The sequence below is a fragment of the Podarcis erhardii genome (assembly GCF_964252035.2).
Source record: "Podarcis erhardii genome assembly, chromosome: 3".
Taxonomy (NCBI): domain Eukaryota; kingdom Metazoa; phylum Chordata; class Lepidosauria; order Squamata; family Lacertidae; genus Podarcis; species Podarcis erhardii.
Genome location: NC_138507.1, coordinates 51,732,629 through 51,749,569, shown reverse-complemented (window position 1 = coordinate 51,749,569; position 16,941 = coordinate 51,732,629). Strand labels below are relative to the sequence as shown.

At 42.2% G+C, this 16,941-nt stretch overlaps 2 protein-coding genes across 2 annotated transcripts in view; one reads left to right on the top strand and one right to left on the bottom strand.

Annotated features, from left to right (window-relative positions):
* Positions 1–16,611, bottom strand: part of FIG4 (FIG4 phosphoinositide 5-phosphatase) — a 68,919-nt gene extending 52,308 nt beyond the window's left edge. The window contains exons 1-5 of the mRNA XM_081856955.1: positions 16,338–16,611; positions 7,519–7,617; positions 5,717–5,840; positions 3,793–3,949; positions 1,897–1,947 (exon numbers count right to left, since the gene is read on the bottom strand). Of these exons, the coding sequence (XP_081713081.1) occupies positions 1,897–1,947; positions 3,793–3,949; positions 5,717–5,840; positions 7,519–7,617; positions 16,338–16,400 (494 nt within the window). The 5' untranslated portion in view covers positions 16,401–16,611. The remainder of the gene's footprint in view (positions 1–1,896; positions 1,948–3,792; positions 3,950–5,716; positions 5,841–7,518; positions 7,618–16,337) is intronic.
* A 179-nt stretch (positions 16,612–16,790) lies between these two features.
* The window catches only part of AK9 (adenylate kinase 9), a 68,418-nt gene continuing 68,267 nt past the window's right edge, over positions 16,791–16,941 (top strand). Inside the window, exon 1 of the mRNA XM_081856684.1 lies at positions 16,791–16,892. The gene's annotated coding sequence lies outside the window, so the exon portion shown is untranslated. The remainder of the gene's footprint in view (positions 16,893–16,941) is intronic.

Here is a 16,941-nt window from a genome sequence, read left to right as displayed (position 1 = left end):
AAAACATAAACTTCATTAAAATGCATGCTGAAATGGAAAGGTCTTTGTCAAGCGACTAAGGTTCCTCAATCTGGGTCCTCAATACCAAATGTGCAGCTTCTGGTGGATACAAGCTGGGCGTCTGAGCCATGGGTGACCACTAATGAGACACCACCCAGGTTCTTAGTGGCTGGGCAAGGATATCAGGAATCAGGAAGTCCTTAAGGTACTCTGGACTCAAGATATTACGGGCCTTGTAAATTAATACAGTACAAGAACCTTGAACTTGGTCCATAAAGACGTAAACAGCCAATGCAAGCTTTTAAGCACCAGAGACATGTGCTGGCAGTAGCCTGTTCCTACCATCAATCTAGTTGCAGCGTTTTGCACAAGATGGAGCTTCCAGATCAGTCCCAAGAGTAGACACTTTTATTGAAACTGATCTGACTTGGGTATGCAAAGTAAAAATGATAATCCTGTGGTGCAGACATTTACAAAATAAAACAACAACAACAATCCTGCAGCTTTGTTATTAAATGGAGTGCTGAAACTGATAACTTGTAACTTTGGTGGAGCTTGGGCTTGGTTCATGATGAGCTCAGTCCCTCACTCTTCCTTCCCGTTGCCCAAAGCTTAACTGTTAGCAGCTGCAGTTAAGCCTCTCGGGAGGCCTCTTTGTAATATCTCCCCCATCCTGATGCCTGAAATACTGAAATGAAAGCATCCCAGGTGCTAGGTATCTCAGGAAATGTAGTATTCCAAGACACTTGGAACGGAATTGCTAGAAATTACATGCCCCATGGTTCTTGGCACCTAAGATACTGGTTTTTCTGTATCCTAGACAGCAGCAGAGCAAGCTGCTGGGGTGCCTGGGGCGGCGCATGTGCCTTGCGCCCAGGGGCGGGGTCAGCCACCCACGGGGGCAGGGCAGGACACGGGGGCTGGGGCAGGACACTCTGTGGGGCTTCCAGAGTCTGCCTGCTTCCTCCCACTCAGCCGCCCTACAGCTGAGGAAGAGGCAGCGGGCGGACCGTTTGTGCATGCCCAAGCCACTGTGTCTCTCCCATGGGAGACGTGTGGCTCAGGCGCAATGCAGGCCCCACGGTGAGTGCCACTTGGCATTTTGTCACCCCCCTCAGTAGTGACACCCGGGGCAGCCCACCCCCACCCCCACCCCTCCCTCCGCCTCTGATCCTAGTCAGCAGTGACTAGTGGAGATCTCACCCAGGTACATTTTGTGATAAGAAAAAGGGATGGTGGGGCAGGGCTCTGGTGTGTGGGAGGAGGAGGAGAAAGACTTAGCTCCTGTCACACTCTCAATGAAATGGTGGGGAATGCAGAGGAGTGCAAATTTCAGAATGGGCTCAGAAATAATACTAGTCGTTTTCAGATTTCATGGAGAAAAATAACTTGTTTTAGCTGAGGCCCTTTCTAAAAACTGAGATGGAAGGGTTCATCCATCATTAGCTTTGTAAGCGGTCAAGTGTGCCCACTGATCCTTGGAACTTCCACCTTCACCACTGCAGGGGTCAAACTACATGAAAAAGTGACCAAGGGGACTGAAAGGCAACCAAGTAAAAGAGCCAGAGACAAGAATGGCTGAGACAATTTCACATATGATCAAGGTGTCTTCCCTGCCAAGTAAGTATCTGAATGTTCCTATGTGATGCCAATAAAGGTTACTTTACTTGACTTGAATTTCACATATGAGAACAGAAGGATCCTAGGACCTGGACAGTGGTAGGCAACAAGCACATTCTGTTTCAACAAATAAGTTGCCTGTGCGTGTTTCTAAATGGAAATGCTTCAGACATTCCGCAGGATTGTGAGAGAGATTATGGAGAAGGAATTCTTGAATGTTCCATAATTAAGAACCAATCTCAACATTCTAATAATCATTTGAAATGAAAAACATACCTGAAATAAAAGTTACTAGACAGGTCCACGTTCTGAAATATTCGAAGGTATCTAAAGACACAAAAATACAATATTCTCATAAAGCAAGGGTTTGTTTTGTTATAGCCCCAATACTTTAGCCCCTCCACCAACAATGAAACATCCTATCAGTCAAAGAGTCATTCTCATTAGCTCCGAACATGTTTTGAATATTTCTTATATTGGTTTGTGAGCTCAAAACCATACCCTCTCTATGAGAATGAAGATGCCAGGAGAACATATGATAGCTGTACATACCCTAGAAAAAAAAGTCATAAAAGAGAAGGAAACACCAAAACTTTAGTTAATGACAATGCACCAGTATAAAGACAAGCCACAATACTAGACTTCAGACGATGTCAGGTGATGAGTCTTGGCCAAAACAGTGTAGGCCAAAGGTTTCCCACCAGTGCTCTGAAAGGCAAGGCAATGAGGCAGCAATCCTACACAAACTTACCTGGAGTACCGTATTTTCCGTGTATAAGACGCCCCCGTGTATAAGACGCCCACTATTTTGGGGGACTCCAAATTAAGAAAATGGTGGGGAGATTGCCCATAGTTGTTGAAATTTTTAGTGTTGTTGAGCTTTTTTTGGGAAGGATTGCCCAGAGTTGTTGACCTCACCCGCATGACCTATGACAACACTTGCACGCGTCACAAAAGCCATATATCGTCTGTCCGCTGATCAGTGACAATCAACACCAGCCCTTGCCGCAGCCACCAATAAGATGCCCAATAGCTGCTGGCAATCTCCGGTTCATGGCAGCAACCAATCCCATGACCCCGCTATGCACTATCCGTGTATAAGACGACCCCCATTTTTTAACATAATTTAATTAAAAAAAACCTTGTCCAATACATGGAAAAGTACGGTAAGTTCCACTGAAATCAATTAGTTGCTTCTAAATAGACACACACACCACTGTGCTATTAACCCTTCTCCACTATGCTATTAACCCATAGCTATGCATCAGCATTGGTGACCACACATTTGAGGTGGTAGATGATTTTGTATACCTGAGCTCCACCATAACCAGCAACTTCTCCATGGATGCTGAGCTGGGCAAGTGTATTGGTAAGGCAGCTACAGCAGTGGCTCACCTCTCCAAAAGGGTATAGGAGAATGTGATGCTAACAACCAATACCAAGATGAAGGTCTATCAGGATCGCATAGTTAGCATGCTGCTTTATGGTAGTGAGATGTGGGCAACTTACACCCACCAGAAGCAGCGCCTCAATGCCTTCCATATCTGCTGCATCAGGAAGATTTTGGGCATCACAATGCAGGAACGGGTCTCAAACAAAGATGTAGTCTCCCAAGCCTACATTCCCAACATGTTTGCACTCTTGTCTCAGCAACATCTACTTTGACTTGTTCATGTCCACAGAATGGAAGATGGCAGGATCCCTAAGGACATGCTCTATGGGAAGCTGGCTTTAGGCAGTTGGCTTGTTAGCAGACCAACTCTGCATTACAAAGATGTCTGCAACAAGAGTTGAAGGCTGGCAACATCAACTCCACTGTGTGGGAATCCCTTGAAGATTACCACAGTGCCTGAAGACAGTTTGATTGCGTATCCACAGCAATGACCAGAGGAGGAATGACGGCTGAGATGAGTGCAGAGAGAAGAAACACCATGATGCACAACTGGCCACCTTCATCAGCCCCAGCTTCTATGAAACATGTTTATCTCCTATTGGTCTCTACAGGCATTGTAACTCTCCAAAGGATTGACTTCACCCCTAAAGAACCACTCCTTCATTGTTTCCCAAGACACATGGGTGCCAACTTATGAGTAGACATGCATATCACTGTGCTTTTAACCCTTGTCCTCTGTGTATGATTATGTTATCTAAAAGAGAAAAAGGATAATTTACCTTGCTTCATCAGGATGAGTCACTCGTACAGAGTCATTTGGAATGTATATCATAGTTGTATCTTCTATTTTATACATTGCATGTCCTCCAATATCTGCCATCTTTCTTCTCTTTGTAATTAGCACAATGTAGTATCCTTCTAAAAATCTGACAAAGCCTGTAAAAGACAGAAGAAATGACTTCTGTCATTTTATTCAATATAGTACTAGACGGCTAAAACCAAGCACATGCCATTTCAAGTTGTATTTCCTAACACCTCAGAAAAATGCAGTTGGAGAAAAAAACTCATGTGCAAATGGATCTCCTTTAATTTACAGAATTGTATGAAATGAGCATGCATTTCCTTCTAAATTGTAAACTAAATTATTCAAGGATATAAATTAAAATGTGCTTTTGAAAGTGGTTGCTGGCTTTTGATTTTCTTTTCTTTTCCTTACAAAATAATTTATTGGATTCTTGACAGGTATTTCATCAAGTCAGTGCCGGGGTGAACTAAGGAAACCAAAAAAACCCATATCAATGTCTGATACTGCAACGTGACTGATTGTACAGTGACTGATTTGTCTACACATCATCGTTATTAACTTCAACTTGAAAAAAGTTTTCATCACTGCAGGGAAAAGAACCCCTGCCTAGCAGAATAAGAAAATACCACATCCACTTCAAGTGGTAATATTTGATGCAGAGACCAGGTGAACTTTTCATTCTTTGAATTTTATTAGGAGTAATCATTTAACTACTCATCAACTATGGATTCTGGCATTTGGCTAGTTACTCTGGCCCTTAATTACTTATCTACATTCAGAGACATTTTGCATGTTGTAACAATGCTGCATGTGTGTATGTGCAGGAACAACAGCAAATACAGTGGTGCCTCGCAAGACGAAAATAATCCGTTCTGCGAGTCCCTTCGTCTAGCGGTTTTTTCGTCTTGCGAAGCATCCCTATTAGCGGCTTAGCGGCTTAGCGCTATTAGCGGCTTAGCGGCTTAGAAAAAGGGGGGGGAGGAAAAAAAGAAAAAAAACTCGCAAGACTCGCAAGACGTCTTCCCTATGGGCAAAGCAAGCCCATAGGGAAATTCGTCTTGCGAAGCGCCTCGAAAAACGGAAAACCCTTTCGTCTAGCGGGTTTTTCGTCTTGTGAGGCATTCGTCTTGCGGGGCACCACTGTACAAGAAGCACTGTTCCCACATGAGCCTACCTGCTTTTTAAGATCTTTGTCAAAGACTCTAGTCCAGATATTCCCACCTTCAAAACTTAGACAATTGGTTCCTGGGGATAGGGGTTTTTTCAGTGGTAGTGCCTCAGGTGGCAAATACTCTACACCAGGCATATGCAAACTCGGCCCTCCAGATGTTTTGGGACTACAATTCCCATCATCCCTAGCTAACAGGACCCGTGGTCAGGCATAGTGGGAGTTGTAGTCCCAAAACATCTGGAGGGCCAAGTTTGCCTATCCCTGCTCTACACAATACATTCAGCTGAAGTCTAGCTTTTTAACTTTTAGGCACAATAGCTTTTAAAGGACAGGGTATTTTAGTATGCTTTGCTGCTGTTTTGCTTTTACAGCTTTTCTTGAATTGTCTGTAGTTTTATTGCAGGGTTGAGGAACCTTTATTCAAACTGAGGGTCAAATTCCCTTTTAGTTCTGGGATTTTGTGTCAGGTTTCATGAATTACCGTACTTTTCCGAGTATAAGACTAGGTTTTTTTACTAAAAAATAATGTTAAAGAAGGGGGGGTAGTCTTATACATGGGGGCAATCTCCCCCCATTTTCTTAATTTTGAGTCCCCCAAAATAGGGGGCGTCATACATGGGGGCATGTTATACACGGAAAAATACGGTACCTCTACTTACAAAGACTTGATAATATTCAAATTTATGCAAGTCACTTCATAATAAATATATAAAAAGGTGTGCCTTACCTACTATACCAAAAGCGGAGACTGCACGGGATAATCCAGAGGAGCCCTTCTGTCCAATTTTTGTCCTGTTCCCCAGATCTAAGCGACCAAGCAGCTCTCTCACCTCTTGTTGGGTATAGACATGCTTAAAATGTAGAATGTGCAATCATATAAAAATATGTTCCTTTAAAAACTGCTCTGAATAAATGCATATATAGACAGAGAAAGGACTGTTTCTATGTCTTGTTGGAAAACGAATGAACTGATTGCTGTTTTCCTCATCCTTTCATGTTTTTTAAAGCATAATGCAATTGTAAACCAGATGCTGCAAGATGTATAGCAGCAAAGTGGGTTGATTTCAAAAAGGGTTCAAATACAGCTTAGGCCCCAGTCTAAAGTGTTTTGTGTTTTCTTCACATTAAAAAACATAGATTCAATTATGGTTAATTAACATTCCAAAAAATCTTAAGCTATGTTGTTAGCAACTCATTTAAATAATACTGAAGACTCAATGAGGGAGATAGACTTTGTAATATGCTGACAGAAAAAGCTGAAATAATATCCATTGGATAAGAGTCCTATAACACTGGAGACGCTACGGGGGCTGAATATTGTGACTTGAGAGGATTTTTCAAGAAGAATCCTTAACTAGGATGTAAGGTTTTTGATGGTTCTTGCTCATAGTATCATTCCAGAAAAATCCACACAGGTGGTAAGTTGCACTCATCATTTAAATGGTTCCATAGGAAATCATTCCATCACACACACTCATGGCAATAAATAAGAGACCACTAAATGCATTCTTATGACTTGATCATTCAAAAGGGTATATCAACATGTGGGTGCCAACAATCATTTTTCTCCATTATTATTATTATTATTATTATTATTATTATTATTATTATTATCTGCACAAATTGTATAGTAAAATGGGTAATAATATCCTTCTTAGTGCTTGGCAGAATGAGATAATTGTGAATTATCAGGCTGACACAAAAATCAATGGGTCTCACAGCCACGTGGCACACAACAAATAAGCACAGAGGGAGGGAGGAAGCTTATCTTAATCAATTTCCATCTCTTTTACTATAGTACAGTGGTGCCCCGCAAGACGAATGCCTCGCAAGACGAAAAACCCGCAAAACGAATTTCCTATGGGCTTGCTTTGCAAGACAAAAATGTCTTGCGAGTTTTTCCGACTTTTCCCCCTTCCCCCCCTTTTTCTAAGCCGCTAAGCCGCTTATCTGTTTATCCGCTAAGCCGCTAAGCCGCTAAAAGCCGCTAAAAGCCGCTAATAGCGCTAATCCGCTAATCCGTCAATGGGCTTGCTTCGCAAGACGAAAAAACCGCTAGACGAAGAGAATCGCGGAACGGATTCTTTTCGTCTTGCGAGGCACCACGGTACTGGAGATAAAACTAATGGATTTTCTTCAGTCCTACAAGTTTCATTTTCTATGACACAGGAGAAAAATATGCAATCAAATTCTCTCTCAGAGGACATTGTAGGTTGTACCTAAATGTGTTCTTTCTTCAGAAGAGATCTTCCATAGGAGGAAGTCATTTCTGTCATAGGAACAGAACATTTTGATATGAGCCAAGCTCAGAAGTTGTTCCCAGTTACCACAACAAAATCACCCACCACAGCCATTCATTTACTACTGTTCAGCCCCTCTACTGGAAAACAATATAAAATGAGAGGAACCAATATTTTGAAATGAAGCATTAGGAAAGGGACCATCTGAATAGCTTCATTTCCACTTGAATTCAAAATATTTGATTATTAATACTGCTTGCTATAATGTCTCAAATTGTGATGTACTCACCCTGTCATCAATAACAACTAAATCCTTTGGTTCGGTGCGATCAATTTTCAAGACACGATATTTGGTTTCTGCATGATTGCTCCCAACAAGAAAATAACGCTTTGTAAAAAGAAGAAAAAATAAATAAGATTTCATACAAAGCTAATTAAACCAACACAACCACACTTAACATAACTATAGGCAAAGAATTTTGTTGCACCTTATTATAGCACAAGTTTGCACAGGTAAGAGCCTCCTTATTTAGGCCTTAATCAATATCCCACTTCAGCTATCATTTATCTTACTAATGCCAGAATGTCTGTATTATCATCAACATTACTTTGTGAATAGTGACTGTATCAATTTTAGATACATTTAAGCTTCAGCCTGTGCATTTTGCATTCCACTTTCCTCTGACCTCACTGCTTTCAAAATTCTATCCCACAAACACACACACACAAGCAGTGGGTAATTGGATCTGACTGACAAGGCAAATCCTTCTCTGCCCCACCCACATCTGACAGGTGGGCTTGATTCTACAATGACATTGGGTGAAACATTTTTGCTTGCATGGTTTGAAATCAAGCTGTGTGGGTATAGTCTTCAAAGTGACAACAATCAGCTGATCATTGGGACTTGCAAAGCACCAACAGTCAACAAAAACCCACCCCTGCAGTAGGATTTGTGGGTTTCCCCCCTCTGTCCTCCAGCCCTCCCCAGTTTCACAGATATTCTGGAGAGGAAGATGAAGTTATGCTATGTGAGCGAAGGTCTGCTCACACTACAGCGGATCTCCCACACAGCCTTGCTCTTATTTTACTGTACAGTACAGTACAGTACAGTATTATCAATTGTTTTAATCTCCTTGCAAGCTGCCTTGGGAACTGCACAATTGAAAAACAACACGGAAACAAAATAATATTTTTTGTTATATGTTTGTTCAGCTGGATTTTTATCCCAATAAAGACTTTAAAATATTAAAACACATTCTAAGTCTTTATAATATACCGTAATGGGATAAAATGGCAAATCATTTCCCTTCTATCTTGTCTATAATAAAAGTTACTCTGTTATCTTAGTGGAGACAATTTTACATAGTACCTAGGTTTTTCTAAAAGAATGACTCAAGAGAGAAATGCATATTTAAATGTTTGGCAACTATTCCAGGCAACCTTTAACCAGGCAAAATACCACAAGGATACCAAACAAATGTTCATTTTCTGAGCAAAACAATCTGAAGTACACATTACAAATCACTCTTTTAAAATATCCAGAGCAAATTGCAGTTATTTTTTGTAAATACAGTCATACCTTGGCTTACAGCCGCTTCAGGTTGCGTTTTTTCAGGTTGTGGACCGCCGAAACCCGGAAGTACCGAACGGGTTACTTCTGGGTTTCAGCGGTCGCGCATGTGCAGAAGACCATTCTATAATCCCCAAGGCTATAAAAGCCACTGAAATAAATACAAAGAGGAAATGGAGATGAATGCTTCTGCCTGGCACCTTTGTCTTGTAAGATTTATGATTTAACTATGCTCTGCAAGCTCTTCAAATCATTCTGAGGGGAGAAAAAAAAAGCCACCTGACATCCATGCAGCCTGATCCTATGCATGTTTACACAAATACGTATTTGCATTGGTAAACGTAACAGATTAGGAAGCAAAAGATAACATCTAATGGACTAGGTTGAGGAGGCAGGGTCTAGAAAGGAACCACTTCAGTGGCATAATACAGGATGTAGATCAGGTACAGCGAACCTGTGACCATCCACATGCTGCTGTACTCCATTTCCTTTCAAGCCCAGCCAGTGTGGTCAATGATCAATTATGATGGGAGTTATAGTTCAATAACGTCTGAAGAGCCAAAGGTTCAATTGGCCCTGCTTTCAATGGATATGCTTCAAATCCTAGCATATCAAGTTAAAGAAGAAATCTTGTGCCAAAAAGCTGAGGAAAACCTCTGCCTCTTATTAAAAAAGGCTGCTGCCAATCAGAAAAGACAATGTGGTACTAAGCTCTGGGAATATATAGTGAAATGCAGAGATAGGAATAATCTCATACAGACTTCTGGGTTGGCGCCTCCGGCAATGGCTGAGCTCCTCCGATCGGGAGGAACTTACTCCGTGAAAAACAGGGTCTGACCGCCACGGCGAAGGCGGAGACCCATTGAAATCACAAGCGGGAGAAGCTTGTGAACCTGGGATTCGGCTGGCACCTTTTGCGCCTCCCCTACTCGCGGGGAAACCCTGTTTTGGGGATCCGGAGCGACGTGGGGTGAGTGGCACGTACTTTGAATCGACTGCTTCTTTCACGGAGTGAAGCCTCATTGCTGTTGCTGGAGAGCGCTGACTTTTTCCTGTGGACAATTGGATTTTAAACAACTACCCGTGAGTAGAACGGAAAATTGGATCTTTAAATACCTTAATTTGGTGCCGAAGTGGGAAGGTCATAAACAGGAAGTCCGCCTTCCGCTTTTGTAAATAGACTGAAGCAAAGACGTTACAAGCTAAAGTCTTTGCAAGCTTTTGACAAAGGATTAAATCTCCATCGGTTAAAAATACAAAACCCGTTTCCATTGTCCTCTTCTGCATTTAAAATGGAGGAAAAAGTAACTGAAAATCGAAACTATGTTTATTGCTTGAGTTGTGCTTGAAAGAACTGATACAAGTGGAGACTGTTTCCCTCTAGAGGGAGCCTTTGAAATTGTTATAGGAGTGTAACTGGGAGGTCTCCAGCTGCAAGATAAGGATTCTGAGAACCAGAGATTGACCTTGGACCATTCAAAATGTTGATAGGAGAAGTTATTGTGACTGCATTATGTAAGATAAACTATTTGCTGGAAGAGCTTCATAAAAAGATGGATGACATGACTTTTAAAATTGATAATTTGGAAAAGAAAGTGACTAATTTGAGACAAAAAGCGAGCACCAACACAGAAATAATTCAGGACCTGGCATAGGAACCTACTTTGGCAGAACAAATGGTGGAGGAAAAGGAGAAAGTCGTTGTTTTTGAACCTAAAATAACACAAGCGGGATCCTTAGTTTTACAGAAGCAAATTGAGGACTATAAATTGAGGCCTTTTATGATTGAATCTAGAAAAAGCCAGATTTTGAGGATTGGATCCCGGCTTGGACTGAAGAAGGAAAGTTGGAAAGATCCCTCTTTCCAACTGATCTTTCCAATTGATCCCCAGGGATCAATTGACTTTTGGGACATGGACTTGGATTTGGAGGAGATTGAAGTTTTGGGGGCCTTTGGATTTGGAGGAATCTTGAAATACGTCCTGAAACACTGTATAGACCCTAGCTTCAACTATGGAAATTTGGCTGAACTGTCCAGAAGGAATAAAAGTATTGTTAGGATGGAGTTCACTCAAGATTTGCTCTCTAGCATTAAAGAATATGAAGAAGATCTGCAGAAGGGACCTGGAAAAGAGTTAAGAGCCTCGGACATAAGATCTCCAGGTTGATGGACTATATGGAATTGACAGAAAGGACTGGCAGAATCCGAAACCAGGGAGAGGAGTTGATGGAAGAAGATTGAAAAATTTAAAGTTTATATATAGAAATATCGCAAAATTAATGAGTGATAGAAAAATGGTGGATTGATATTTTATGGATTTAGCAGAAATGTTATAAGGAGTTAAGCATATATAGGTATTTTAGTTTTAATGTTAAAATAAGGTTAAAAAAATATGTTATTTATAATATGATAGAGAATAGAGAAAGATGGAAAGGATTTGCTGAAATAACTAGTAGAAGTGGAATACAAAAAGGGAGGTGAGAGGAGGTCGAGGAAACAAGGGAATGAAAGAAAGAGTATCGAAAAGGGGGGGGGTGTATTTTTTTTTAATAGTTTTTATTTTGTGTTATTTAGGGTTAGGGTTAGGGAGTGGGTTTGGTTTAGTTTAGTTTAATGTGTTTAGTTTAATGGGTTTAGGTTGTGTTTTGTATTGTTTATATATTGTATTGTACTTTCTTTTTTTCTCTTTTGTTTTTTCTCTTCTGTCTTTTTTCCTTTTAAAAGTAATAAATATTATTTTGGAAAAAAAGAAAAAAGAAAAAAAAGGAATAATCTCATACATACAATGTATACATGGCAAATGAAAACCGAAAAGAAAATTTCCACATTGTGGAGTTCAAGGTTTCCATTTGTTTGTCCTTTTCCCCCTTCATTACCTTTTAAAAATGCCTCACGACTCTTGAATTCTCAATATGCTTCTAAGGAACCCAAATTTGTTTTGATTCATTCGTAATATTATCTTTCCCCACATTTGACCTTCTGAAGGAAAACATGGCTTGATTTTTATTGTGGTTGATAATGTAATGCACATACCATGAACTGCTACAATTTATTGCATGTTGTAAAATAGCCTAAGTGTTTTGTAAATATTATTGTCATAGAGAGAGAATACTGGACAGGAAGCACAGTTCCTTATCACAAACCAGAAAAGGTGAAAATCTGCAACAAGTATTTTTCCATTTTGTAAATAGCAGTAGGGTGGGTCTCAATCAGGAATGAAGAGCTAGGAAGTTTTTGAAAAACTCTTTCTCCCTATGTTGTTTCCCAGTGAAAATAATCACCCTAAAGCTGTGTTAGGGGAAATACTATAAGGTACACAGGTGATGCTGTGGTCTTCTAAACCACTGATTCTCTTGGGCTTGCCCTTTGGAAGGTTGGTGGTTCAAATCAGCAAGATGGTGGTGAGCTCCCGTTGCTGTGTCCCAGATTCTGCCAACCTAGCATTTCAAAAGCACACTAGTGCAACTAGATAAATAGGTACCGCTGCGGTGGGAAGGTAAATGGCATTTCCATATGCTCTGGCTTCCATCACGGCATTCCGTTGCGCCAGAAGTGGTTTAGTCATGCTAGCCACATGACCCAGAAAGCTGTCTGTGGACAAACGCTGGCTTCCTTGGCCTGAAGCGAGATGAGCACCGCACCCCATAGTTGCCTTTGACTGGACTTAACCGTCCAGGGGTCCTTTATCTTTTTACCTTAGGATAAATATATACGTAAATAGCCAAAAACTGCAAAAAAATTAGCAGGGGCAATTAGAATAAGATCTGTTATTTGATTATTGATGTAAACCTCCATGTAATTTTATATAGTTAAGTTTTTACCTCTATTTCAGTACATTGTATTTTAAATTATTGCTATGGATAGTGGCTGATGCAAATAAAGATTATTATGATATGTATATAGCCTGGAAACATACATTCTCCATTGTCTAGTAAACTTATGAACAATCTCAGTTGGATTCTGTGTAGACAAGTCTTGGGGTGAGATATCAGGAGCAATTCTCAAATGCAGGCAAAGCCTATACTATTCAGATAAACAATTTAGGAGAGATAAGATGAGGACCTATTTAAAATACCCATAATCTGTCAGATACTAGAGCAGGGTACAGATCAAATTATATACAGTGCATGCGTGTGCGCACACGCACACACAAAAACACAATAAAACCTGCCATAGACAAATAAAAAGGCAGTCAAAATCAGAGCAATCATATTTACGCAATGACTACCTTAAAACCTTTTTAAATTTTTCCACCTTCGCCGCATCAAGCAGTTGGTCCCTTACCTTTCCTGCCCCGACTTGGCCACAGTGATCCATGCGACGGTCATCTCCAGGCTTGACTACTGTAATTCGCTCTATGCGGGGCTGCCCTTGAAGCTGTCCCAGAAACTCCAGCGGGTACAGAATGCTGCAGCGAGACTCCTCACGGGGTCTCTGCCATGGGAGCATGTTCACCCAGTGCTTTTCAAGCTGTACTGGCTCCCGGTGGAGTACAGGGTCAGATTTAAGGTGCTGCTTTTGACCTTTAAAGCCCTTCACGGCCTAGGACCCTCGTACCTACGAGACCGCCTCTCCTGGTATGCCCCACGGAGAGCCTCAAGGTCCATAAATAGCAACACCCTAGTGGTCCTGGGCCCTAAGGAAGTTAGATTGGCTTCAACCAGAGCCAGGCCTTTTCAACTCTGGCTCCGGCCTGGTGGAACGCTCTGCCTCATGAGACCAGGGCCCTGCAGGATCTGATTTCTTTCTGCAGGGCCTGTAAGACAGAGTTGTTCCGCCTGGCCTTTGGCTTGGAGCCAATTTGATTCCCTCCCCCCCCTCTTTTTTCTTTTCCTTCTCCTCCTGCGATGAGGCTACATTTTAATATTTTAATGTTCCATTATTTTAATGTTGTATTTTATTTTTGTTTTTAAGTTGTAATCATTCTTCTTGTTTTTATTATTGTTTGTAAGCCGCTCTGAGCCCGGCCTTGGCTGGGGAGGGCGGGGTATAAATAAATTATTATTATTATTATTATTATTATTATTATTATTATTATTATTAAATGTCTGGGCAAATAGATACATTGGTATTACCACAGGTGCCCCATCACACCCATTCTGCATTTGTAAGAACTTGGTAATTTAGTGTGGCAGCACCTACACCGTGGGACTCCCTGCCTATTGAAATAAAGCAGGCACCACTGTACTCTTTTTGGCATCTGCTAAAAACATTCCTGTTTAAACAAACATACCCAGATGCTTAGAAAGTTCAGCCAATCTGCTTCAGTATTTTAACTTCTGTATGTTTTAAAGTAGGGTTGTATTTTTCTTTTCTTGATTTTACTATTTTAATCCTTTTGCAAACCACTTTTTACAATCAGTGTATAAATTTTATGAAATTAAATAAACAAATACATCTTGATCTGGCAAGAAAATAATAGCCATGTTGCTTCTAGTCAGACTTCTAAGGGGAGGGTGTTCCACATATGAGGTGCAACTGCAAATAAGTTTCTCTCTTGTGTTACTATGGTGAAACACAGCAAGAGCCACCTCAGAAGATATTAAGACATAGCTGGGGTAGCAGAGAGAGAGGCCATCCTTTTAGTATTTCGGCCCAATGACATTTAGGGCTTCACAGATAAACACCAGCACCTTAAATTTATTTATCAAACAAATAGGCAGCCAATAAAACTAGAGGCTATATATGTTATGCAGAAATGAAACTTTTTTAAAAAATAGAAAACATACATCCGAGTGTATAATTAATGGATGACAGAATTAAAGAACTAGCAGTAAATGTAAGTCTTCAATAATAAATTATCACCATTCATAATAAGCAGCAGTCCTACCCATGCTCATTTGAAAGAGCCCATTGAACTCAGTTTGACTTGCATCTGAGCAAATATGTCTAGAAGTGGGTCACAGTGTAAATGTCACAGGCCTGAATCACACAACATGCTAAGCCAAATTTAGTGGTCACTTGGCTCCCCTGGTCTTTTTTGCTGCTTTGCTACACTGAGCTAAGCCAAGAAACACCGGCAACAGATTAATGAATCCTACACACACTTAACTGAGAACACAGTAGGACTTGCATCCAGGTAAACATATTACATTATCTTTTAGTTTCTCATATTATACGAAATTTAAGGTTTGGTAACCAGGCTGCTTGCATGAGGCAAAGGCACAGCGCTGAGGAGTTGAAGTACCTCTACTTCAATGTGGCATAACAAAGAGACCATGTTTCATCAAACAAGCAATATTTAGCTCCTTCCACAGAATCCCCGCAACGGGGTGAGCTCCCGTTGCTCAGTCCCTGCTCCTGCCAACCTAGCGGTTCGCAAGCACATCAAGTGCAAGTAGATAAATAGGTACCACTCCAGCGGGAAGGTAAACGGCGTTTCCGTGCTCTGCTCTGGTTCGCCAGAAGCGACTTAGTCATGCTTGCCACATGACCTGGAAGCTGTACGCCGGCTCCCTTGGCCAATAAAGCGAGATGAGCGCCACAACCCCAGAGTCGGTCACAACTGGACCTAATGCTCAGGGGTCCCTTTACCTTTTTTACAGACAGGACAGCCTCACCCTACAATTTGGGTAAAATTATGAGGTGTTTCATTTCTTTGAACAAAATAAGCACCTCAGTTTACTAACATAGTTGCAGATTCCACTTGCAGAGTCTAAGTGTGGAATGATTCTGTTCAGTACAGTGGTACCTCGGGATGCGAATGGGATCCGTTCCGGAGCCCCGTTCGCATCCTGAATGGAACGCAAGATGCAACAGCGCGTCTGCGCAAGTTGCATTTCACCGCTACCACGCATGCACGTGACGTCATTTTGAGCGTCTGCGCATGCGGCGAAACCCGGAAGTAACGCACTCCGTTACTTCTGGGTTTCCACGGAGCGCAACTCGAACGCACTCAACCCAAAGCGCATTAAACTGGAGGTATGACTGTATTTCAGCTAGCCACAACTTCTCCCAGAATCCTTCATTCCCTTCCTACAGCAATCAGCACTCCATACCCTTTAAGATTGCTCAGCCATCACTGGGCAGTTGTAGGGGTCTGCTCTGAGGTTTTTGCCCCCTCAACAGTGTTGCTTCATTATTCTATGGTCCAAACAGCATGGACCCTTATCAGTCTGTTCCTATGCATGTTTATTCAGAAAAATCCCATCCAGTTCATTAGGAGTCACTCCCGTCTAAACCATGGGCTACTATACTAGGCACATCTTAGGGGAGTGGTGAAACATTAGTGGCCCTCTAGGTGTCACTGGAATTCAGCTCCCATCATTCATCACCTATCACTGGCAAGGGTTGATGGGACCTCCAACAAGATCTGGAGAGCCAAGGTTTACCCACTCCTGGTCCAGGGAGCAAGCGCTAGAGAGCACAGTGGGGCTTGTGAGTAAACATCCATAGGATTAGGGTGTAAACTGGGCTCAGAAGGTTTAAGCTGGATCACCACCAGTGGCATTCCCCGCTTCCCAACGCAGCACTTACAGCTTCCCAGGCATCAGTCAAGCAGTGGGAGAGAAGAGCGGGCGCTGCGGGGGTTACTTACAGCTCTAGTCTCGTACAGCACCAGCTTCTGCACAGAGCTGATGATCGGAGCCGCCACAGGCATGGTGACAGCGGGGAGAGGGCCGCACTCAGTCAGTGGCGAACCCCTTCTCGGGCGCCCCTTCCTTCTTTTGAGGGAAGCTCTGCTCCCAGAAACCCCGAGGTTACCGAGTGGGGATAGAGGAGTCCATGAACCCCGAACTCTTTCCCCCTCTCGCTCCACTGAAACACCAAGAACCTCCCACCAGCCCCCTCGCTAAGGGATAACAGGTAGAAGGAGCGGGGGCTCTCCAAAACACCAGGAAGGAACCCGTCCCGCCTACATCCTGCGCAGTCGCAGGAGTGACAGTCGAAGGCTGCGCAACTTCACGTGACTGCCTCTGCCGCCGCCATTTTACGTTCGGGAACAAAGCCCGTTCTGCCAGGACTGCGTATATAGTGGTTCTCGGTGGAAGGGCGCCGTTTGTGGGCCGTGTGTGTTGTTCAGCGCGTTATTGGTGGTTGCAGTGCTAAGCACACTCTGTTAGGAGTGTTCCGTGGTCACAACTTCCAGAGGGTGGGCCGTGTTGGCACCTTTAAGACCAGCAGGTTATTTGTTGTCTCCA